This window comes from Ranitomeya variabilis, chromosome 5, assembly GCF_051348905.1.
Source record: "Ranitomeya variabilis isolate aRanVar5 chromosome 5, aRanVar5.hap1, whole genome shotgun sequence".
Taxonomy (NCBI): domain Eukaryota; kingdom Metazoa; phylum Chordata; class Amphibia; order Anura; family Dendrobatidae; genus Ranitomeya; species Ranitomeya variabilis.
In genome coordinates this window covers 166,882,943-166,909,379 of record NC_135236.1, presented here as the reverse complement: position 1 = coordinate 166,909,379, position 26,437 = coordinate 166,882,943, and the positions used below count along the sequence as shown (strand labels likewise).

At 42.2% G+C, this 26,437-nt stretch overlaps 1 protein-coding gene across 2 annotated transcripts in view; it reads left to right on the top strand.

Moving 5' to 3' along the window:
- MFGE8 (milk fat globule EGF and factor V/VIII domain containing) overlaps positions 1-24,899 on the top strand; it is a 74,228-nt gene extending 49,329 nt beyond the window's left edge. The window contains exons 6-10 of one of the 2 annotated variants that reach the window (XM_077263464.1): positions 5,336-5,491; positions 7,662-7,806; positions 16,753-16,937; positions 20,078-20,233; positions 22,772-24,899. In XM_077263464.1, the coding sequence (XP_077119579.1) occupies positions 5,336-5,491; positions 7,662-7,806; positions 16,753-16,937; positions 20,078-20,233; positions 22,772-22,915 (786 nt within the window). In that variant the 3' untranslated portion in view covers positions 22,916-24,899. Of the gene's footprint in view, positions 1-5,335; positions 5,492-7,661; positions 7,807-16,734; positions 16,938-20,077; positions 20,234-22,771 lie in introns of both variants that reach the window. The other variant, XM_077263463.1, reaches the window with a different exon arrangement.
- Positions 24,900-26,437: the final 1,538 nt, after the last annotated feature.

The following is a 26,437-nucleotide window of genomic DNA, read 5'->3' as shown; positions in this document are numbered from 1 at the left end:
TGTGATACTGACTGCTGAGCCGTGTATCTAATCCTCTCCTGTGTGATACTGACTGCTGAGCCGTGTATCTAATCCTCTCCTGTGTGATACTGACTGCTGAGCCGTGTATCTAATCCTCTCCTGTGTGATACTGACTGCTGAGCCGTGTATCTAATCCTCTCCTGTGTGATACTGACTGCTGAGCCGTGTATCTAATCCTCTCCTGTGTGATACTGACTGCTGAGCCGTGTATCTAATCCTCTCCTGTGTGATACTGACTGCTGAGCCATGTATCTAATCCTATCCTGTGTGATACTGTCTGGTGAACCGTGTATCTAATCCTCTCAGGCACTCCTCTCCCCCCTGCATATCTTTCCCCATTACACACACAACTCAATGCATGCGATAACAGGAGCTGCAGGGGTCATGCTGTATTATGGCATTATGTGAGATCTATATGACGGTATTATGTGATCTGTATGGTGGTGATTATGCTTGATCAGTATTGTGAGAATTATACGGTGGTATTGTGTGTGATCTATATGGTGGTATTATGTGAGAACACTGGCAGTATTGTGTGATCTATATGGCGGTATGTGAGAACACTGGCGGTATTATGTGTGATCTATATGGTGGTATTATGTGAGAACACTGGCAGTATTATGTGTGATCTATATGGCGGTATGTGAGAACACTGGCGGTATTATGTGTGATCTATATGGTGGTATGTGAGAACACTGGCGGTATTATGTGTGATCTATATGGTGGTATTATGTGAGAACACTGGCGGTATTATGTGTGATCTATATGGTGGTATTATGTGAGAACACTGGCAGTATTATGTGTGATCTATATGGCGGTATGTGAGAACACTGGCGGTATTATGTGTGATCTATATGGTGGTATTATGTGAGAACACTGGCAGTATTATGTGTGATCTATATGGTGGTATTATGTGAGAACACTGGCAGTATTATGTGTGATCTATATGGCGGTATGTGAGAACACTGGCGGTATTATGTGTGATCTATATGGTGGTATGTGAGAACACTGGCGGTATTATGTGTGATCTATATGGTGGTATTATGTGAGAACACTGGCGGTATTATGTGTGATCTATATGGTGGTATTATGTGAGAACACTGGCAGTATTATGTGTGATCTATATGGCGGTATGTGAGAACACTGGCGGTATTATGTGTGATCTATATGGTGGTATTATGTGAGAACACTGGCAGTATTATGTGTGATCTATATGGCGGTATGTGAGAACACTGGCGGTATTATGTGTGATCTATATGGTGGTATGTGAGAACACTGGCGGTATTATGTGTGATCTATATGGTGGTATGTGAGAACACTGGCGGTATTATGTGTGATCTATATGGTGGTATTATGTGAGAACACTGGCGGTATTATGTGTGATCCATATGGTGGTATTATGTGAGAACACTGGCAGTATTATGTGTGATCTATATGGCGGTATGTGAGAACACTGGCGGTATTATGTGTGATCTATATGGTGGTATTATGTGAGAACACTGGCAGTATTATGTGTGATCTATATGGTGGTATTATGTGAGAACACTGGCAGTATTATGTGTGATCTATATGGCGGTATGTGAGAACACTGGCGGTATTATGTGTGATCTATATGGTGGTATGTGAGAACACTGGCGGTATTATGTGTGATCTATATGGTGGTATTATGTGAGAACACTGGCGGTATTATGTGTGATCTATATGGTGGTATTATGTGAGAACACTGGCAGTATTATGTGTGATCTATATGGCGGTATGTGAGAACACTGGCGGTATTATGTGTGATCTATATGGTGGTATTATGTGAGAACACTGGCAGTATTATGTGTGATCTATATGGTGGTATGTGAGAACTGTATGATGGTATTGTGTGTGATCCATATGGCTGTATTATGTGTGCTCTATATGGTGGTATGTGAGAACTGTATGACAGTATTGTGTGTGATCTATTTGATGGTATTGTGTGTGATCTATATGGCGGTATTATGTGTGAGCTATATGGCAGTATTATGTGAGAACACTATGGCAGTATTATCTTCAGAAAGCGGACCCATTCTATGGTGGTTCTGGCTGAGCACCTGCTCGCGGGTCTGGGGTAATAGAGGGGGCAGCATGACCTCCAGTTAGGTGCAGTCAGGGCTGGTCAGGCTGCTGAAGAGAGGGGTCTCATTTTTATTGTTACTATATGGCTAAATTTCCTTCCCAGCGTCACCCCGTACTTCGCCTGTCGTCTCACTTTCACACATCACCAGGACAGGATGGAGAAGACAGGATCTGAGGAGGGGAATGGGGTCTTAGCATGCAAAGTCTGGATCAGAACAGGCCATCAATCCGCAGAAATGTTTCCTGGATTTCTGTGGAGCAGACGGTCCATCCATGTGTATAAAAGACAGTGCTCTATGTACAATCCCTGGCTGCTCTGCGCACTGAACATGGTGCCCCCTCCATAGACCAGCACACTGCTCTCCTGAAATACTCTGCGCTGCGGTCACCCTGCTCCCTCCACCACATATCTCCCAGAATCCTTGCTGGCTGCCATCCTCGGTGACTGTCTACTTGTCAGTGTAAGGCTGCTTTCACACTAGCGTCAGTACGGGCCCGTCGCAGTGCGTCGGGCCGACGTACCGACGCATGCTGTGAAAGAAATGCCCGACGTGGTAGCGGATGTAGTCTTACGACGCTTCCGCTGCCCCATTGTAAGGTCCGGGGAGGAGGGGGCGGAGTTTCGGCTGCGCATGCACGGTTGAAAATGGCGGACTCGACGCACAAAAAAACCGTTACATGTAATTTTTTTTGTGGCGGTGGTCCGCCAAAACACGACTCAACCGTCGCACGGTGGTTGCGACTTGTGGCAATACGTCGCAATGTGTCGGTAATGTTAGTCTATGGGGAAAAAACACATCCTGCAGACAACTTTGCAGGATGTGTTTTGCAGGATGTGTTTTATCTCCTGAACGACGCATTGCGACGTACAGCCAACAACGCTAGTGTGCAAGTAGCCTAAGGCTGCCGTCACACATTCAGTATTTGGTCAGTATTTTACCTCAGTATTTGTAAGCCAAGACCAGGAGTGGCTGATAAATGCAGAAGTGGTGCAGATGTGTCTGTTATACTTCTCCTCTAATTGTTCCACTCCTAGTTTTGGCTACAAATACTGAGGTAAAATACTGACCAAATACTGATAGTGTGACGGCAGCCTTACTCTGCAGTCACCAACAAAATGGCTGCTCACTGGGTTCCTGAATATCATCCTCTTATCCCTTAGCAGACACCCAGAAGGGGAGGAGAGGAGACATCACACAGGTCAGCAGACTCCGCCCATAATTACTGCAGTGCAGTAATGTGAGCTAGTTGTACACGAGGTTTTTCTGAAATTTCAGCATCTGCTCCCCCTAGTGTTTAAAAGTGGAAATTCCAAAACTTTTCAAATTATTTTTCATATTTTACTAAATTATAAACAAATGATAATAATTTTTAAGAAAATGTAAACATTAATTCTTTACATTTTTACAATTTCTGTAAAAAAATTTTTTTTGATGGCACCTTCCCTTTAAAAAGCTCAACTGTTAGTTTACAAAAAAAATTCAAACAAGTTTTTTTTTTTTTTCCTTTGGGGTGGGGGTGAAATATCCCTAATGTGTCTGAGTAATCCTTTGTATTATACTTACCAGTGGAGCAGAACTTTACAAGACATTTTCTTCAAAAATATAAATCTTATGGTATGAGGCATTGTGCTGACGGGAAAATGCTGATCTGAACATCTTCTCAAGGACTGACCATCCACATCAATATTTGTAATTCAGTGTTTAGTTTGTGTGAAACTAAATCTCATCTGCTGTGGTTGACTATTTCCTATAGATAATGGCCTTGGCTTCAGTTCTTCAGTTACACATCAACCATCTCTCCATCTTGGCACACTATTAGATGCAATTTCCAATTTCCTTTCATGGAGCCCTTTTGTATAGGATTACCGGTATACTCTTTAAGTTGTGCACACATGTTAGCATGTGACTGGATGCAACGCACAAGGCGGAGCAAACAAAACTTTATTGCTTCTGGTATAGTGGTAGTGTGTGGATTATGCAATGCAAAGCACAAATAAGTCTTACAGTTCAATCAGAATAATCGAAGAAGTCTCTTACAAGATTCTACTAGTCTTCCTTCAACTGGGTGGTACACCCATTCCTTTGCTATGCTAGCTCATGTTGACACAGTGGACCTAGCAGGGGTCACCGGGTATTCCCGCTTTGCCACAAGTCCTCCTGACTAATTGCACGTATATCAAGGAATGCTGAGCCTCCTTCACCCCAGCCGACTCTCACCCCATCTGTTATCCTTGTCCAGGCCGACCCCTCTACCGTATGTTGGTGTAGGAAGTGACGGCTGCAAGCATCCTCCTCCGGTGGAAGTCTCCTCTTGGATCTTGGTGCATGACCGATGGTGGGTGTCTCCTGAGCATAAGGGAAAGAGGGCTCCGGCTCCTGTTCGTCATCTTACCTCTGAACATTGACCGTCGCAGATTTGGGATTCGGACCTTGACCGTGGTAGTCTGGGCTCTGACTCTTGTCTGGCTTAGATCTGGTTCTCTTCTCTGGTCTTGACTAGTAATGTCGGGTCTTTGGATCTCACTGGCGTCGTTCGGGCACTGTCTAACAGTGGCCAGCACCCTGCAGTTGCACGGTCTCCTCTGAGGCCTGTGACACTGGCTTCAGTGCCATCTCCGGCCCACGTTCCACTGCTCCTCGGCGCCAAATCCCACTGGTGCACAGTTACTTTATATCCGGGAACCTCATCATCTAAGGCACCTGACCGTGTCCCACACATGAACTTGTTCCCCCTGCAACTCTTCCAGTGCTGGATGGTTCCATCTAGCCAGTAGATGGCAGCCTTTCCGCTCTAATGCCGCACCACGCAGGGCCTCTTCAGGGGTACCATCGCCTTGTCTTACACACAGACCTTGTAAGATACATTTAAAGGATTGTCTGACATTTAAAAAAAAAAATGGGGCATGAACGGCAAATGTGTGGAAAATTACAAAATAACGAATACTCCCTCAACTGAATGGTTAGATTCCAAAGTGCAGGATGATTTGATGCCATAAACACTCTTTGTCTAGTAGATGACATGTAAGTTACTAAACTAATAAGTGGTTTATAGGAGCTATAGCGGTACTGGTGGAGATGATAGAACTCATATAAAGGTCTTGTACAGGGGTCCGCCATGTTTGCTCTAATCCTAATGATTACTTAATTCTTTTACTTCTCTTCCTATCTCTATTTGTGCTTACACTTTCTGTATTACTATGTTTCTGTAGGTTAATCTCTTGAGGCAGATACGAGTTTCTGGGATCATTACTCAAGGTGCCAGTCGGATGGGCAAGGCAGAGTACGTGAAGGAATTTAAGGTGGCATACAGTGTGGATGGACATGAATTCACCTTTTACAAAGTTGATGGACAGAAAAAGGACAAGGTGGGAATTTTTCTGCTGATTTAGTGTAAAGTTAAGAGGAAGGTACATTTGAAAATGGCCTATTTATTTATCACAATTTGTATTAAAAATAATGGGAAACAAATTCTTGCAATTTGGCTTTTTAAAACTGTTACTACTTGTTGTTTCAGGAAATAACACATGTACAAAGCTTCAGTGGTCATATCCAGACACTATATCTTTTGTATCTGATTGGTCTGTGGAGAGGCCATTGTGAATAAGGGGAGCTGTGACATCACCTATTGGTGCTGAAAATACCACGCGGAAACGCTGCAGTTGATTTTCCACAGCATGTCAATTCTTTGTGCGGATTCCGCAGCGTTTTACACCTGCTCCTCAATAGGAATCCGCAGGTGTAAAACCGCAGGTGGAATCCACACAAAAAACACTGCAAATCGGCGGGTATTCCGCAGGTAAAACCCAGTGCGTTTTATCTGCGGATTTTTCAAAAACTGAGTGGAAAAATCCGCACAGAAACCTGCAACATGGGCACATAGCCTAAGGCTGCTTTCAAATGTCTCAGTTTTTTGATGGATGTAGAAACGAAAAACAATGTTTCTTTCTCTCTCATGAGTCATCCATATTTAAAGGGAACCTGTCATATAAAAAAAAAAATCACTGTTAACCTGCAGATTAATCGTATATCTGCAAGTTAATAGATTTTTTTATTTTTTTTTGCATGATGGGTTCCCGCTAAAGAGATTTTCCACTACTTTATCAGTGATGATTTATCCTTCGGATCAGCCGTTAATGGCTGATCAGTCAGGGTCTAACATCCAGCACCCTTCCGATCAGCTGTTCTGGGGGTTGCCATCTGAAAGTGTTCGATTGTGGAGCTGCTCCGTCTACTGAATAGTGGACACAGCAGGGTACCGCGCATCTGCCTCCTATTGAAAGCATTTGAAGTCAGATGTGCAGTACCCTGCCGTGGCCACTATCAGAAGATGGAGCATCTGGGGGTGCTGGGTGTCGTCAGACATTGATCTATCCTAAAGGTACCGTCACACTCAACGAGAATGACAACGATCCGTGACGTTGCAGTGACGTTGCAGCGTCCTGGATAGCGATCTCGTTGTGTTTGACACGCAGCAGCGATCTGGATCCTGCTGTGATATCGCTGGTCAGAGCTAGAAGTCCAGACCTTTATTTCGTCGCTGCTCACCCGCTGTCATCGCTGGATCGGTGTGTGTGACACCGATCCAGCGATGTGTTCACTTGTAACCAGGGTAAACATCGGGTTACTAAGCGCAGGGCCGCGCTTAGTAACCCGATATTTACCCTGGTTACCATTGTAAAAGTAAAAAAAAAAACACTACATACTCACCTTCTGATGTCTGTCACGTCCCCCGGCGTCCACGCGCTGCTGCAGGGAGCTTTCTCTGCACTGACTGTGTGAGCGCCGGCCGGCCGTAAAGCAGAGCACAGCGGTGACGTCACCGCTGTTACTGCCGGCGCCGCTGACACATTCAGTGCAGGGAAAGCTCTCTGCAGCAGCGCGTGGACGCCGGGGTACGTGACAGACATCAGAAGGTGAGTATGTAGTGTTTTTTTTTTTTACTTTTACAATGGTAACCAGGGTAAATATCGGGTTACTAAGCCCTGCACTTAGTAACCCGATGTTTACCCTGGTTACCCGGGTGCTGCAGGGGGACTTCGGCATCGTTGAAGACAGTTTCAACGATGTCGAAGTCTTTCCCCTGATCGTTGGTCGCTGGAGAGAGCTGTCTGTGTGACAGCTCCCCAGCGACCACACAACGACTTACCAACGATCACGATCGCTGGTCGTGATCGTTGGTAAGTCGCTTAGTGTAACGGTACCTTAAGGATAATTAATCTGTGTGTGTCTGTGGTTGTTTGTTGTTTTTTTTTTGTCTGTTTATTTTTTTCCACTGGAGGAAGTAGCTTATGTGTTCTTAAATTCCCCGTCACAGCGAGTTAGTTGGTAATACTGAAATCCTCTTTTATAGCAGGATCAAAAAAATGTTGAATTGCATGGGCAATATGTTTTTCATGTGTTGACAATTAATTGCAGGTGCTAAACCTCAGAGTATTATGTGGCAAGCATTGCTTTTTGAGTAATATTATCTCCTCCAAGTGAGAGCTGATTAGTATAATGTCTCTAAATAAAAACACTCTTGTTTCTTCCTTTTAGATTTTCCATGGAAACCTGGACAATGAAGGCAGAAAGGCCAATATTTTGAGTCCTCCTGTCACCGCACAGTACATCCGTGTCTACCCCGTGACCTGTCACAGAGGCTGCACGCTGCGCTTTGAACTCTTTGGTTGTGAAATGAGTGGTAAATCTTTTTCTTTTTTTTTTTTCTCTTTTGTTTTACTGAATTTTCTCAGAATTTCTGCTTAACTATCCTTATGATAACTCGTTTTGTAAATAACTGACAGACCCCTGTACTAATATTACTGAAAACTGCCCTTCTAAACGTATTTTTAAAATTTGAATACCTTTTTAAAGGGATTTTGTCACCCGGTCTTTTTATCTCTTCTGAGAGCAGTATGATGTAGGCAAAGAGAAGCTGAATCCAGTGATGTCACTTAATTTACTGGGTCCAGCAGTTCTCACATCAGAGTATTTAGATGAAGCATTGCAGCAGAGCTGAGAAAGCTAACCCCGCCCACACTACGCTTTCTGTGTACATTCTCTGTAGACAGTGAGCTGCTTATGACAGGAGGGGGCGGAGTCAGGCTTCTGCCTGCTAGCCACAGGATTGATAATCACCTGATGATGTAAACCACACCACACAGCTTGACACGTGACACATCCTTGATGCTGCCCTCAGATTACATAGCAAAAACCTGCTGTTAGATTCCCTTTAAATCTTCATAAAATATTATATTTACAAATTCACTGCTTTACTTCTTTAGTGATCTAATCTTGAACAGTTTTGATTTATATGATGTTTTGATCTCCAATCATCTCTAAAGCTAAATCAGAATATTCCAGAATCCCGAGGCACCAGAAGATAATCCTTAAAAGATCTTTGATCTTTATTCCATATTAAAGAATCACAATAATAGGAAGACAAGGCAATGTTTTGGCCTTATCTGGTCTTAATTAAGCCTCAAAATTCAGCTGTTTGTATAGAATGTATCAATGGTGCATGGGACTTTCCCATTGGTCTCTGAATTTTACTAGTTTTCAGATCTCGTATTGCTAAGTACTGTGGGAGGCCACATAATAGTTACGGAGCTAAGCTGCTAGGTCTCAAGACTGACAGTGACAGAGAAATAAACCACTGTCTGCTTCCAAAGGCAGCCACTAAAGTTTCCATTGCTGACAACATAAAACAACCATTTATAAGGCAAAATCTTTCCTTTTTTATTAATAATGTATGTGTGTGTGTGTGTGTGTGTGTGTGTGTGTGTAAATATACAAGTGCTTCTCACAAAATTAGAGTATAATCAAAAAGTTATCCAGGACATGGGCTAGAATTGTCATGTCAGAATCTGTGGGGTATTGTCAAGACAAAGATGAGCGACACCAGACCCAGCAATGCAGACGAGCTGAAGGCTGCTATCAAAGCAACCTGGGTTTCCATAACACCTCAGCAGTGCCACAGGCTGATCACCTCCATGCCACGCTGCATTGATGCAGTAATTGATACAAAAGGATCCCCAATGCAATACGGAACATACATTTCAGTAGGCCAACATTTCAGATTCTAAAATCATTTTTCAAGCTGGTGTTATAAAGTATTCTAATTTACTGAGATAAGGACTTTTGGGTTTTCATTGGCTGTAAGCCATAATCATCAACATTAACAGAAATAAACAGTTGAAATAGATCACTCTGTAATGACTCTATATAACAAGTTTCACTTTTTGTATTGAAGAACTGAAATAAATTAATGTTTTGATGATGATCTAATTTAGTGAGAAGCATTTGTACGTATGTTCAAACGAAAAAATTACTTTTGTTTGCTCTGTTGACCTCTGTCCACATCTACTAAATGAACACTGACACCAGGTAATAGAATTAGAAATAGAATAGTAGAATAGAATAGTAGAATTACTAACTGTGCATCTGTTAGGGCATAGGGATCAGGTTTGCCCATAAGGTTTTACATTTTTCTAGACAACTTATCCTAACATCATAGACTTACGATTACCACAAGGTGTCGGGGGGGTTGTCTGCTCAGGACCCTCCTGAGTACCTGAGTATGAGCCAGAGCAGAGGGACCCTCATTTGAATTTGACCTGCAGGGGTTAGAAAACCTGGACCCATACTGATCATCCGATGGTAAAGTCCGTTTCTATACCAGAAGGGGTTGTCCTTGAGATAGCTTACCTTTTGAGAGGAGGCGTAATCTGGTTGTTTTTTTTACATTTACTTTTCTAAAAAGAATTGCGTAAGTTTTTTTTTGTTTTTTCATCACTTTTTTTTATTAAAAAAAAAAAAAAATTGGTAATCTTGCAATCTTCAGTGGTCACTGGGAAGTTTTAGACTCCTACTTCCGGTCCTTACTGGACCAATTTTCAGCAAGGCTCCATATGATCAGAAGCAGGATTACATTGCAGCTAACGCCTCTATACACAGCTGATAATGCCAGATCCACCAATCACAATAGGTGATGTCACCTCTGTCTATATCCCCACCTCCTTTCACATTGACCTTTGCACGTGCTCTTTAGATGCTTCTATATGAAATATAGGGTCAGGATCTTATTATTGTGGCTAATGTTTGTGTTGTTTCCTGAAACAAAAGGAAGATGGTCTAAAAAAAAGCCTCAGTGGCTAGTGTGAACATTTATATTTTTGATACAGATTGTAATTATTTTTTTTTAAAAAAATCTAAAAATATTTAAAAAATACTTTTAATGCAACAATTTGATTTAAATAATAATTTTCTGATGATGGCTGCATGTGCAGAAATATTTTTTTCTTTTATTGGGCTAAAAAGACCACTGCAGTTTTAATCTTCTTTATTGAGTTAAAGTCACAAATGGATCCAAGAAGGAGAATAAGTAGAAGTCCTTGCTTAATATTTATCTTTCCTTATGAATCCACTCCTGATTGTGGCTCAAAAAACTGCATCCAAAATAGGAATTATATTGCCACTACTTATTGAATCCCCCAGAGTTTTGGTGCTTTCGGCCAATCCTATAGCAATCATCCATCATTCAAGTTACAACCAGTCGCCATTCTCAGTTGGTCAGTGCTGAGGCCAGCGATTGGCTGCAGCGGTCATGTGAGTGAAACATTATGGAGAAATATTGTAGACAGTTCAGCTTCGGGTGTGTTGACTTGAGTGGTTAAAATTCATAGTTTATTAGTAAGATTAAAAGTGTGCAATGAAAAACCAATGCGTTTCAAGCTCTTGGTAGAGAACTTGATGTTTGAAACTCGTCCGATTTCAAAACACTAAAAGCTAAACTCAAAACTGGCAAAACTTTATTTTTTTTTTTTTTCATGTTAATTGGATTGTTTTTTAGTAAATTATATGGTAAAATGAATGGTGTCATTCAAAACTGCAACCTGCCCCTCCTAACACATGCCCTCATGTGGCTATGTCATTAGAAAAATCAAGTTATGAGTGTTGGAAAAAGGGCAGCCAAAACTAAAGCGCAGAAAAGAAAATTGGCCTCAGCGGGAAGGGGTTAAACCTCCACTAGCTGTGGGTAAATTTAGCAAAATCCAAAAAATCCCAATAGGGCCTGATTCATCATTTCAATTCTGAAAGTATTTTGGCATGAATGCCTCTCTGTTGGTGACGTATTGATTTGAAATAAATTTATCAAATTATTTGACCCTTTTTTTTTCAAGATGGTTTTGTGTTTTGTTTTTTATGTTTAATTGTAGCACTTCCGAAAATTTTTTGACAAATTCATGAAATGTGACTTAAAAAAACAAAACAAAAAACACAAAGTTGCAAGACTTTGCACAACTCTACTTCAGTCTCCCCCTCCCAGGAGTGACTTTGTGTACCATATATTTTGGTGCATTTTTTGCAACGTGTTGTTAAATGTGCAACTTTTTCTGCTCTGTCACAAAACCAGGTAAACGCAGGGAAAATAGACAATTTTTGGCTTTGCACAAAATTCATTAATTATGTACGCCATTTCGATGAATTTGGCTCAAACGTAATTGGATACCGCAGCTCAAAAACGAAAAGGGACTTTAAAAGAAAAATGCAGATGATGAATGCGGCCCATAATGCATACAATTATAACTATTACACCTGTAAGATTCCTTTTCTTTAGTGTTTTCTCTAGAACTAATTATCTAGAGTTATCAGCAGTGAGATCTGATCTTCTGTCTGGCCTGGATTATCTTGTTAGAATGCTTCCTATCAGTGTCTCCATCTAATGGCATTGAGGGACATTACACGGCAGCGCACCATCGGTGCCGGATGAGTCAGCTCTGTGTTATGTTCTTAGGGTACCGTCACACATTGAAATTTTCATCGCTGCGACGGCACGATTCGTGACGTCGCAGCGTCGTATAATCATCGCTCCAGCGTCGTAGACTGCGGTCACACGTTGCAATCACGGCGCTGGAGCGATGCCGAAGTCCCCGGGTAACCAGGGTAAACATCGGGTAACTAAGCGCAGGGCCGCGCTTAGTAACCCGATGTTTTTCCCTGGTTACCAGCGTAAACGTAAAAAAACAAACAGTACATACTCACCCGTCGGTGTCCTTCAGGTCCCTTGCCGTCTGCTTCCTGCTTGAGTGCAGCCGTACAGTGAGAGCAGAGCGCAGCACCGCTGTGATCTGCTCTCACTTTCCGGCAAACTCAGAGCAGGAAGCAGACGGCAAGGGACCTGAAGGACACCGACGGGTGAGTATGTACGGTTTGTTTTTTTACGTTTACGCTTGTAACCAGGGTAAACATCGGGTTACTAAGCGCGGCCCTGCGCTTAGTTACCCGATGTTTACCCTGGTTACAAGCGAAGACATCGCTGGATCGCTGTCACACACAACGATCCAGCGATGTCAGCGGGTGATCAAGCGACGAAAGAAAGTTCCAAACGATCTGCTACGACGTACGATTCTCAGCAGGGTGTCTGATCGCAGTAGCGTGTCAGACACAGCGATATCGTAACTATATCGCTAGAACGTCACGAATCGTAACGTCGTAGCGATGGAAATTTCAATGTGTGACGGTACCCTTACAGGGAAGATTATTGAGAAATCCCGCTGCTGTTTGTATCGCTTGGTGATTCATAAAGGGTGGGGGGTTGAGTCATGTTCTTAGATGAAAGCGAAGGCATGGTGTGAGCATCCACATCTCGCCCTCCCTTAGTAATGTGCTAATCTATTTTGTCTACAGTTTTTCTAATATTTAGAGATGATGGAAATTTGAATTGCATCGAAGTTATCCGACACCAATTTAATGTTCCTTGTTATGATCTGAGATCTCGCTATATCTCAACACACCTAGAATGTTAAAAAAATTTAAAAAAACATCCCACTGTGTCCTTCTAACTGTGGCATCCCCAGAACGTCTTTCGATTGCTATCCCCCACCCAAACATCATGCATGCATCACTCTACAACATGATGAAGTCCTGGCGCTGCTAATCGAGAGGCGCTGGCCTTGCCGCAGGTAGCCGAAGGTTCACAGTGTCTTGTTCAGTGGCAATGATCTGCCATGGACTCCTCTCTAATAATAATAATAATAATAATAATAATATTTATTATTATTATTATTATTATTATTATTATTATTTTATATCCATAAAGGTCTTGTCCTTTACTGGACAGCCACTGCTTAGTCCATTCAGGGCCCTATAGAAAACAAAGCCACTCACCTCTAGCAGTGGTGCTGTTCCAGCTAGAGTGACGCTATTGTTGTGCCACGTGATCATTGCAGCGACTGACTGGCTACAGCCAATTTGTTAGAGTGGACTTCCAATCTGGGATTATTGATGAGCTGGAGATGATCACATAGCACAACAATGTCATGCCACCTGCTAGGAACAGCAATGCCAATATCGCTGGAATGGCGCTTTAAAGTGAGCCATCATTGCTTTTATTTTCTACGGGGCCTCAAATTGATAAGCAAGGATTGTTGAGTAGTGGACAACCTCTTTAACGCTCGCATTATCTCTGTAATATGGGAACAGACAGTGAGAGAAGATGGATTTAAAGGGGTTACATGGGTTGAAAAAAAGACCTAGGTCCATCAAGTTCAACCACCAATTGTACATTTTGTCACTAATTTAACTATAACCGCAATGTTATGTGTATCGATGAAATCATCCATTCCTTTTTCAAAAGCTGTCATAGTGTCTGCCATTACTACCTCTTGTGGTCGGCATTCCACATTCAGACTGCTCTAACTGTAAAGAAACATTTCTTATTTAGCTGCCGGATTCGCCTTTCTTCCACCCGTAATGAGTGCCCACTGATCCTTTAGTATATCTGTACCAAGTTTGGAAGTTATCCCAAATACGAGGCACTGTGGCTCTTCAGAATCTAGCGGCGGTCGATTTATGCGCACCTCTGCTTCATTCATTCTTCGTGTCTTCGACACTCCCATTAAGAATAAATGGAGCTACAGCGCACATGATTGTCTCGCTATATTCTGAAAAGGTCAAGATCTTGGGATCAGGGGAGGTCCTAGTGGACACTACACTTTTCAATACAAAATGTCAGAGGTCCTTCTAAACCAAACCCAACCCTCAACGGACTGTTTATAATTGAGAAAAACTTTTCTTTTTTTTTTTTAATCTTGATCAGAAAATGGATTTCAGCCCATACTTTTTTTTTTTTTTTAATTTTATTCCCAGATCGGAAGCTTCAGAAGTATCTTCTCCCTCCCAACCCCAAAAATAACATTCTCACGCGCCTGACCCGAACAGACATGTTAATGGCAGTCAGGGGAGATGGCTGTCATCTGACCGATCAGTCTTGTCATGTCTGTGGCCTGCAGTACGCTAACACCGTGTAGAGTCCAGTACAGCACTTGACAGCTGAGTGAAGGGCTGTCGCTCACGCTGGTGTTTACTACATGCGATATAGGGGTGACCACACACACACAAATCACTCTCATCCGTCATCTGGATTTTTCACCGGTGTTAATCACCATCTCATTGATTAGGAACAGATGGCTGCTCGCTCCACAGCTCCAGTTTAGTACTCTGCATCCTTGGGGTCTGTTAAGAAAGAACCCCTCACTCCAGGGTCTGATATAGTTGATGGTATGAGCTCTCACTTTGACTCCATTATTCTGGAGATTTTAGGGCTGTTATCTATTCTACAGATCTCTGAGAATATTATATATGTCGATAGCTCCTTTTGACAGGATTTATCCACATGTCGCTGTCAAGTTCTGTTTTTGAAAGTCACGGCAATGCTCTGTCCTCACAGAGAATTTGTAAAATAAACTGAATATGATTGTAATGTGTGAATATATATATATATATATATATATATATATATATATATATATATATATATATATATATATATATATATATATATATATATATATATATATAGTGGGGCAAAAAAGTATTTAGTCAGTCAGCAATAGTGCAAGTTCCACCACTTAAAAAGATGAGAGGCGTCTGTAATTTACATCATAGGTAGACCTCAACTATGGGAGACAAACTGAGAAAAAAAATCCAGAAAATCACATTGTCTGTTTTTTTATCATTTTATTTGCATATTATGGTGGAAAATAAGTATTTGGTCAGAAACAAAATTTCATCTCAATACTTTGTAATATATCCTTTGTTGGCAATGACAGAGGTCAAACGTTTTCTGTAAGTCTTCACAAGGTTGCCACACACTGTTGTTGGTATGTTGGCCCATTCCTCCATGCAGATCTCCTCTAGAGCAGTGATGTTTTTGGCTTTTCGCTTGGCAACACGGACTTTCAACTCCCTCCAAAGGTTTTCTATAGGGTTGAGATCTGGAGACTGGCTAGGCCACTCCAGGACCTTGAAATGCTTCTTACGAAGCCACTCCTTCGTTGCCCTGGTGGTGTGCTTTGGATCATTGTCATGTTGAAAGACCCAGCCACGTTTCATCTTCAATGCCCTTGCTGATGGAAGGAGGTTTGCACTCAAAATCTCACGATACATGGCCCCATTCATTCTTTCATGTACCCGGATCAGTCATCCTGGCCCCTTTGCAGAGAAACAGCCCCAAAGCATGATGTTTCCACCACCATGCTTTACAGTAGGTATGGTGTTTGATGGATGCAACTCAGTATTCTTTTTCCTCCAAACACGACAAGTTGTGTTTCTACCAAACAGTTCCAGTTTGGTTTCATCAGACCATAGGACATTCTCCCAAAACTCCTCTGGATCATCCAAATGCTCTCTAGCAAACTTCAGACGGGCCCGGACATGTACTGGCTTAAGCAGTGGGACACGTCTGGCACTGCAGGATCTGAGTCCATGGTGGCGTAGTGTGTTACTTATGGTAGGCCTTGTTACATTGGTCCCAGCTCTCTGCAGTTCATTCACTAGGTCCCCCCGCGTGGTTCTGGGATTTTTGCTCACCGTTCTTGTGATCATTCTGACCCCACGGGGTGGGATTTTGCGTGGAGCCCCAGATCGAGGGAGATTATCAGTGGTCTTGAATGTCTTCCATTTTCTAATTATTGCTCCCACTGTTGATTTCTTCACTCCAAGCTGGTTGGCTATTGCAGATTCAGTCTTCCCAGCCTGGTGCAGGGCTACAATTTTGTTTCTGGTCTCCTTTGACAGCTCTTTGGTCTTCACCATAGTGGAGTTTGGAGTCAGACTGTTTGAGGGTGTGCACAGGTGTCTTTTTATACTGATAACAAGTTTAAACAGGTGCCATTACTACAGGTAATGAGTGGAGGAAAGAGGAGACTCTTAAAGAAGAAGTTGCAGGTCTGTGAGAGCCAGAAATCTTGATTGTTTGTTTCTGACCAAATACTTATTTTCCACCATAATATGCAAATAAAATGATAAAAAAACAGACAATGTGATTTTCTGGATTTTTTTTTTCTCAGTTTGTCTCCCATAGTTGAGGTCTACCTATGATGTAAATTACAGACGCCTCTCATCTTTTTAAGTGGTGGAACTTGCACTATTGCTGACTGACTAAATACTTTTTTGCCCCACTGTATGTATATATATATATATATATATATATATATATAATATATATATTTTTATCTCCTCCGGACTGTGTTGCTGTCACTTCAGGAGTCACGCTTCACGCTTGCACTGAGCTTGTAATTCTGAGCACTCCTCTTTTCCCACCCTTTTATAAACCGTTGTATTACAGTGTATTTCAACACGGTAGGTTGCTCAGACCCCCTCGGAATGAAAACCCATATGGTTCCTGATAAGCAAATAACCGCATCCAGTGTCTTCAAGACTTGGGGGATTGATGCGTTCACCTGGCACCCACACTATGCCCGCCTGGACAAGATTGGGAAGACCAATGCCTGGACTGCCAGCGAGAATAACCAGTCACAATGGCTCCAGGTATGTATTCTCTGTTGGTTGGGGTATGTTATGCTTACTGGGCAGTTTTAGCTTTTTGTTCACGTATTGTGTTTTGTCATTTTATGTTCCTTTTATTTGCTCCCTCTGAGTAATAGATAACCAAGGCGGATTGTCACCTACAAATGGAAGAATGACTTTGTGCATAGAGTAAGGGATGTTTTTATGGACTGATTGAGTGTTCTTGAACACCAGCCTGGGTAAAGATGCCAGCAAAAGAGCAAATCGCTTCCTCGTTGAGTGATTGGAGTCTATTGAGTTTATGCCGGCATGGAAATCTTCGTTGTCGGCACATGGCCCCATGTAAATGGAGGATGTGGTGCTGATAATATGCATATTATTTAGGGGCCAAACGAGCTCATTAGTGATTGTTCTCGGCCCGTGTGAACAGGCCATTAAGCAAGAAAACAAAAACTCCTCTAACCCTCTCCGCCATGTGTATTGTACATGAGCTTTATATGTCGAGCGTGAGTGTATGGCGTGATCTCAGGGGCAGGCGGATGGGAGATCATTATTTGTACTAGTTTTGGCAATACAAAAGGGTTGCAGTATAGAGAGCAAATGATCACAAGTTGAAGTTCAATAAGGAGACTGAATAAAAAAATGTAAAGTAAGAAATTAATTAAAAATATTAATAGACAAAGTCTAATTCTCTCCCTCTTTTCCCAATCTGAAAATAAATAAAGCATATTTAATATATGATATTAAAGAGTTTGTAAAAGTTCAACCTATCAAAGCCTAAAATTAATTAACCCATATGGTAAATTCTGTAAAGAAACAGAAAAAAAAATGAAATGCCAGTGTGACTGTTTTTCAGTCACCGCACCTCTCCACCCCCTGAGGGCTAACATATTTTTTAATGAAAACTAAAACATTGTATATACCCCCAAATGGTGCAAATGAAAACTACAGCTCACCTCACAGACAAACAAATCTTTACACAACTCCATCGAAAGAAAAATTGGAAAGATACAGGTCACAGAAAATTGCAATTTTTTTTTTTTCAAAACATTTGAAAAAAAATTAAAGCAACCATTTGTTATTGCCATAATGCTGACCTGGAGAAATATGGTGCCAGGCCATTGTTGCTGTACACTGAACGGCAGCCCCCCAAAAAACAATACTGGAATTGCTATTTTTTTTTTTTTAATCTTACCAATTTTTCCCCATCTTCTAGTACAGTGTGTTGTATAATGAATGGATTTAAGCAAAAAAAGAAAAAACCCAAGCCCTCATACAAAATATGTGTACATAAAAATAAAAAGGATATGGCTCTTAAAAGAAGAGGGGAAAAAAAGAAAAGAAAATGTTGGTTAAAACACAATCCTTAGTGTTGTGACGCAAGAACAGTCGCCCACTGATCATTCCCTCCTTATTCACAGGTCAGTGTGACCGCTCGCTGACCCATCCAAGTCCGGTTTCTTTTTTCTCTGATCCAATTCTGGTCAGTCTGTGGGATTAAGCAGAAATAGCTGCACACACACTGAAGCCTTCTGTGTGTTATACATTTCTCACGGTATTTTTTTCTGAAGAAATTTTGACAAGATTGTGTGACTGTTGCCTTCCCCACCATTTTATATAAGAAAATGGCATATAGAGCCCTAACTAATATATTCAGATTATTCTATACGGCACCTACAGAATAAACAGATTATTCTATACGGCACTAATATATTCAGTAGCATTAAAGGGGAAAGAAATTGTTACATGCCCAAGTTTGATCCGATGTTGGATTGTACTCGTCCACGCAAGTCAATGAGAGCGTGAAAAATGTTGGACTGCACTCGCATGACATCTGAGTGCCGTCCGATTTACGCGCAATGACAGAATGGAGAAGATGGAAAAAATGTTTTTTCTCCTCATCAGAGGATCGAAGCACACTAGATGAGACTCTGAACCTGCCCGATTCTCTTGGATGAGGGACTCTACGGTCGACTGCACCTACGTGACTATCGCTCTGTTCATTCTCTATGGGTCTGCCTGAGAAAGTGGAGCACCACACGCCATGGCAGTGCTGTAGAGAATGAATGGAGTGTCGGTCAAGCAAGTACAATGCCACTCTATTGAAGTGGGATGAAAGCGCCTTGTTCTGGTAATTGGTGGTGATGTCATCTCTCAGACCCCTTCTGATCTAGATGGTATCGCCAATCCTGTGTCTAGGTGATAACGTGCTCATCCGTACTTCATGATGTTTGCGCAGACATTGCACTCAATTACACTGCCATTTTTTTCAGCTTCACCATTGGAAGTATATATTTGGCATACAGGGGCACTGCTTGGCCATGCGTGGTCCTGAGGACATGCTTGTCATTTTTAATATCTGCTGTCTTGATCTCTTTGGCTTCAGAGGTCCCATATAAGCCGGATACATATTTTCTAATCAGTCTATTTATTGCACACTACATACAATGAACAGAGCAGCTGTCAGCACCCGGGCAGTTTACACCGACACTGCTACGGACAGTAGTTACATCATGCCAGCTGTCACAGTCCTCACTATCCTATCATGCGTTTACCCCATATATGAACGTTAAACTTTCCTCAACTTTTTCATCTAAGTGTGTTAGTTTAGTTTGAGAACATCAAGAAATCCGAATATTGTAAAGAAGCCAAAGGCCTCCACCAGCGTGACCATAAATAATGGTGTGTATATCAGGGGAAAACACAACTGAAATGAAAGTGATGATATAGCGAGCCTTTGATATACATTCCCCTCTATGGCTTTTCCCTGTGTTTTCATTCTTCCCGTGACCGACAGCAGTCCTGTGTAAATAAGTCAGCACTCTGATGTTGGAAGTGCTGTTTCAGCTTGAAAACAGATGTTATCTCTGTGCCATTTGGATTGTTGTGATATGGTCCCTGGCATTGTTTTCTTCCCCGCCTTCCGGAGCTCATTTCATGGCACTTGATGAATAACTGGATTACTCCGTGTTCCTTTTTCAGGGTTACTATATAGCAGAACAGAAGTACCTTTACCGCCTTTTCATCATCTGCTTGTTCTTATTAGTTACAGTTTATCTTTGTTTCTTTTATATTTTATTTGACAAATAAAATAATTTTCTATAATATTATTATTCTAACGCTTTGTGTTCCATATCTCTCTTTTTGCCTTTCCTACATAGATTGATCTAGGCGTTAATAAGAAGATCACTGGAATTATCACACAAGGTGCAAAGGACTTTGGAAATATTCAGTATGTGGAAGCATATAAAATAGCGTACAGTGACACTGGCTCAACATGGCTTGTATACCAGGACAGCCGCACCAAAACAGACAAGGTATGTTCTTCCTGCAATCCCATAATATGAATAGGCTAGTTTATAAACTTCTACTGATGTAGCAGAACCAAGCTTGTAATTTTGAAACCTATTGTAGCATCACAATGTGAGAGCAATGGCATTACATCAGATTTCATGGACATTAAAAGGTTTGTACAGGATTGGGGTTCATGCTTGCAGTTACTCTATGTACCTGCAGACTTGTGAATCCTCACAGCGCGCACATTGCACACTGTCAGAATTCTCCAGTGCTGGGAGCAGGCAGGCGCATGACCACAAGTTTGTGATTTGCGTGCCGAATAGAAGTGAGCAGACTCAATGCAAGGAAATTGAGAGAGGCCGACATGTCTAGTCGGAATTTGTCTGGAATAATGCAAATAACATACTTGTGGTCACATGACTGCCTGCTTCTGTTACCCGAGAATCCTGACACTGTGCAGTGCGCGCACTGTGAGGATTCAAAAGTCTGCCGTCGCATAGAGTGACTGCAGGCTTGAGCCCCAAACCTGGACAACCACTTTTATTTTTTTATAAAGTTTGCTGGTCTAGTGTTTGTTTTTTTTGTTGTTTTTTTAAGATCTTTTTAGTTGTATGTTTCTCTGCTATATTGAAGTTCAATTATAAATATATCCTATATTTTTAAACTTTATTTCACAAATACATCAGGTTTAAGCACAGACTCTGTTTTTAGTGTTGACCTAAATTTTTCAAGACTTTTGCATTTTGCACTGGCAACTGCATATCAGGAACTTGGTCACATACTGACTGGCAGCCATAAAAGATCTAAAGACATTGAAACAGTAGAATTTATGTGAAACCCAAAATTTATCTCGGCCTCCAATATTTGCCCACTACTGTACTGTTCTTAATTTGGTGAGCGTATACAACTAAAGCAACCCCAGCTCTTCTACATTATCATGTTTAAAGGACCAGAACGTCTAAATTACCAGATGAAAGTTGTTCCTACAAATAAATAACCTTCCATCAATCAATAGCACAAAGGAAGATGAGAAACTTGGTAATGTATCTTATGTTGAGAAATTGGCACGTGTGTAATATCAGACTCTCCTATCACTGTGCCCCTGCACTGATTATAGAATCCATCCTCAGAGACCGCTGAAAGAACGGAGTATCCGCTTCAGGCTAAATTCACATGGGTGTTGAATTGCGCGCCTTAATCAAGCCTGCAAATTGGAGCTTATTCCTGTTTACAAGCAATAGTTTGGTCTGTAACTCAAAGCAGACTAGAACACGTTCAATTTTTTTTTCTTCCACATGGACTTGAGATCTGTATGAAAAATAGTCCACGTTCACTATCACTTGGTATTTTCTGCACACAAGGCCAAAAACACCCTTGTGTAAACGTAGCCTTACAAACCCTAGTAGCAGAGTGTGTCTGGAACTCTGTTTCTGACCTTCATAGACTTCTGTGGGCAGCAGCTGTAACCTGATCCCTTAGTGAATTGCTATTCTGTCAGATTTTACTAGTGCCACAGAGTAAAGGCCCCATCACACGTAGCGAGATCGCTAGCGAGATCGCTGCTGAGTCACAAGTTTTGTGACGCAACAGCGACCTCAGTAGCGATCTCGCTATGTGTGACACGTACCAGCGATCAGGCCCCTGCTGCGAGATCGCTGGTCGTGTCGGAATGGCCTGGACCTTTTTTTGGTCGTTGAGGTCCCGCTGACATCGCTGAATCGGTGTGTGTGACACCGATCCAGCGATGTCTTCACTGGTAACCAGGGTAAACATCGGGTTACTAAGCGCAGGGCCGCGCTTAGTAACCCGATGTTTACCCTGGTTACCAGCGTAAATGTAAAAAAAACAAACACTACATACTCACCATCTGATGTCCGTCAGGTCCCTTGCCGTCTGCTTCCTGCTCTGACTGAGTGCCGCCGTACAGTGAGAAGTGAGAGCACAGCAGTGACGTCACCGCTGCGCTCTGCTCTCACTGTACGGCGGCACTCAGTCTGAGCAGGAAGCAGACGGCAAGGGACCTGACGGACATCAGATGGTGAGTATGTAGTGTTTGTTTTTTTTACATTTACGCTGGTAACCAGGGTAAACATCGGGTTACTAAGCGCGGCCCTGCGCTTAGTAACCCGATGTTTACCCTGGTTACCCGGGTGCTGCAGGGGGACTTAGGCATCGTTGAAGACAGTTTCAACGATGCCGAAGTCGTTACCCTGATCGTTGGTCGCTGGAGAGAGCTGTCTGTGTGACAGCTCCCCAGCGACCACACAGCGACTTACCAACGATCGCGGCCAGGTCGTATCGCTGGTCGTGATCGTTGGTAAATCGCTATGTGTGACGGGGCCTGTGGTCAGTGCAGGAGAAGGCGAGTCTGGTAGGTGGAGAACAAGCCATTCTATCTTTTAATGAGATGTATTACAAAGTTGGCTCTGCCGAGCACAGGGCAGTTCTCAGCCTCTTTATTCGTCCGTGAGTGTAATGTAATATGTAATTGTATATTGTGACTGCTGTGTGATATTATAAAACCAGTTCCAGTTCTTTAATATTTTGACTTTTGACAGGTGTTTCTTGGAAATACTGATAACTATTCCCACAAAAGGAACCTCTTCAGTCCTCCGTTCTCAGCCCGTTATGTGCGCATTCTTCCCCAGTCCTGGCACGAGCGGATCACGCTGCGGATGGAGCTTCTCGGATGCGACAACTGAACACCAGACGAGTTAATGACAGTAGCATTGTGCACCAAGTGATCGATCAGTTGCCATTTTCTTCGTATACTCCCCTCCTGCCCATGTAATTGTTGTCAGAGTCCCGGGGGGTCCTCGGTCAGTGGAAGGTCCCCCTATCTTTGGCTGAAGTGGAGCAGATTCCATGTAACTACACGATTAAGCTGCTACATCGGGACTTAACACTGCCAAATTACATCATTAACTCCCAAATTAACGGTCCTGACTGATCTGCTGTAAGATGTTCGGGGGAGCTGTAACTCGTGTTGTGAATTTCTTGTCACCTTGTCGTGTAACCAGTTCAGTATTTTAAAGCTTTGAAGTGCACTGTTGATAAACCACAATGCTGCTACTCCAGCCACTGGTGCATCAGCATTGGACAACAAGAGTCCTTTGTATTTCAGTATTCTAGTTCTACAACACCTTTTTAGAGTGAGTTGTAAAGAGTTAAAACCCCAAATTTGTGTTGGCTATTTTAATGTAATTTTCCTGATATCACCTTTAATGTTACTATATAGACTACGACCTTCTGTCAGGTTCATCAGACAAGTAACACTGGCTCCTGTAATGTCTGGCTGCACATGGTCGTACATGGTCCCACCAAATGGTTTATATATCAAGATGAATCCTCATGTACATCTGCTTTACTTCAACTGGAGATTAGCTCTTCACCTCTGGCATTCGTAGAACCTGTATGATTGTTCGCAGGGGTCCTGCAGCCCCATAGTAGGGGATCTAAAACCTCAGCGCACACAAGGACCAAAGCTGCCTACACATCTTTCATCCTTAGGCCTCCTTCACACGTCTTTTTTGTTTTACTTTATTTATTTTTTTTCCGCATATGAATGTGGTCGATTTAGATATTCGGTGTTTGCCCGTTTATCATCAGTAATTTTCTTTTATGCAAATAATAAAAAAAAAATTGCAAATTTGTTTTACCTGTTTACAATGCTAATCGCGTATAACACACAGACTTGCATGAGTGATTTTGATCCAAAGAATAATCACAGACGTGGCAGTTTTTAATTCTTTTTGGGGACTCCCGATTCATGAAAAAAAAAAAAAAATAATGGGGTGTGTGTGTATATAGTATCTGTTTTTTCACTTGTTTTATCTTTACTTTTCACAGACCTGTGAATGAGGCCTTGGTTAACTGTCAGCTGAACATTTCTGCTGACCTCCCCATCACATCTGAATTATAAGGCAGAGAAAGTTTTACATGTGCGATCATCTTCTCTCTGACCTCTTCTGTTGGCAGAACTCTGTACACAAAAGATGGACGGCTGGTAGTGCTGAGCGAAAGTGCTCGGATAAGGTCTTATCGGAGTCTGCTCCGGTGCTGAGTGTCTTTGGCGTGCTCAAATAATATGTTCAAGTCCCTACGGCTGCATATCTCATGGCTGTTCGACAGCCGCAACACACGCAGAGATTGTCTATTTGTTAGGCAAGACCTGCAGCTGCAGGGACTCGAACATATTATTAGAGCACGCCGAAGACACTCGGTTATTACCCAAGCGTGTCGGGATAACACCTTATCCGAGCATGTTCGCTGATCACTAATGGCTACTCCTGCTGACATTGCAGGTTCAGAAGACTTTTCTTTAAAATTTATATAGACTTTTGGATGGGGCAGCAGAAAATTTTTCACAGAAGCCCCAAATGGCCTGGAAAGCTGTGAATACACCCATTATTTGCAATGTCAGGGTTCTTTGTTGCAGTTTATGGGCAGTAAGCAGTGATTACTATAAATTTCCACCATTTATGTCCTACAGATACAGCACAAGGTCATTAAATTTAGAAAGTCTCAACCAGAAAGGATATGGTTTTATCATAGTGTAGTGTCTGTTCACAAATGTGGAGGATTGGTTATTACCCTTTTTATAAAGTCACTGTAAGGAGCACTTTAACTTAAAGGTTATTTACTGTTTTAAAGGGCTTAATAAAATCCTAAAACATTACCGGTGAACCCAGTCTGTAAGAGAGGTGTTTATTTTCCCTGTGACTTGTGAAATGAAGCCTCATCTTTTGAGGAGTGCAACTGTCATAATCCAACTGTATGAGGCCAGGTTTGTGTTGTGTTTCGAAATGCATACAAGCATGGAGGCCATTTATTACTGCTATCTCCGTAAACTACGTACTACAGTGTTTTAGAATGAAGGGAAAAAAAATGTAAAATGAGGTAACACTCTGTGTGAAGGCTCCCTAAGGACTTATGCACAATGTTGCATTAGGCATACACCTATGATTTCACTGGGGAAAACCACTGGTGTGAAGATTTATCAAGCAAAATGGGCCAAAATTCTGGAGTAATTTGTACCAAAAAAAACTCTTTCATGACTTGCACCATATTTACTACTTGTTTTAGACTAGAGGTTCCCAACAGCTGTCCACCAACTTGGTGACTTTTGTGTGTAGTCCTGCACAGAAGAGCAGGTCTGGATGGGAATAAGATAGAAAGCCCCGGATCTTGGTATACTGCCTTGGTGTGACTTCAGTGGAAAAGCGTTGGCTTTCATTACAGGGGGCTTTGGGTGTCACTACTGTGAGAGGGGCAGGAGCTGGATGTAGCTCTCAGACAGGTTGGGGACCTCTGTTTTCGACAATTATGCTTCTTTTACAGCAAGTGGTGTGAGCTCACTGAAAGAAGCGTGGTCTAACATTGCAAACCCATGCACAGAAAAAACTGCATGAAAACGATGGCTCACAAAGTAAGGTAACTAGCAGGTGGTGTAAACTAAACTTCAATGATAAAAATGGAGCATTGTAAGACTAATCGAAGTCTGCACTTTCTAAGGTCTGATTCATACTTCTGTGTTTAGCTGTCTAAGTATGAACATAGACATTTATGAGGCAGTTGCTTTAGGCTCAGGTGGCTCATTGGCAGTCTGTGTATTGTGGTCCGTATTTGGACCATGGAACAAGGATGTGTAAATCCAGCCTATGAGCGTAGTCACAGGGCCGTATGAATCTGATCAAGATTGTCCTGCAATGCTCAGACTGGTCGCTGCTCTCCTGACCTGAGCGTCACAGCTGCATACACATTTTATGAAGCCGTCACACTCGGGTTGGGAGAGCTGACAGCCAATCCGTGCATTGCGGTCTGAAAACGCATGTAAAGACCCTTATTTTGTAGGCTATTTGTCACCAAGCTTACTTCTCAGTAAGGATGTGTTAATATGTGCTGGTAGTGATATAGGAGAAAGCCTACGCTACCACAATTGTACATAAATACAAATGCAGTATTTCTATACGTGTTTTGCATTAAAGAAGCCATTTTTCAGGATCTCATATGTGCCTAGTGCATATGAAGGTAGACGTTCAGGTAGGGAGAGCCGTGCTCAGTTTGGGTATTGGAGAGTGACATACACCTGACTGATCTCGGTATAACAGAAATTGGAGCATTTTTATGGATTCCCACATAGTGCAGTGCAGATATTGTAAAGGGAACTGAAATGTGCGCTTCCCCAGCTCTTTCGCAAACGGGGAAATTCGTGCCTCTATCTA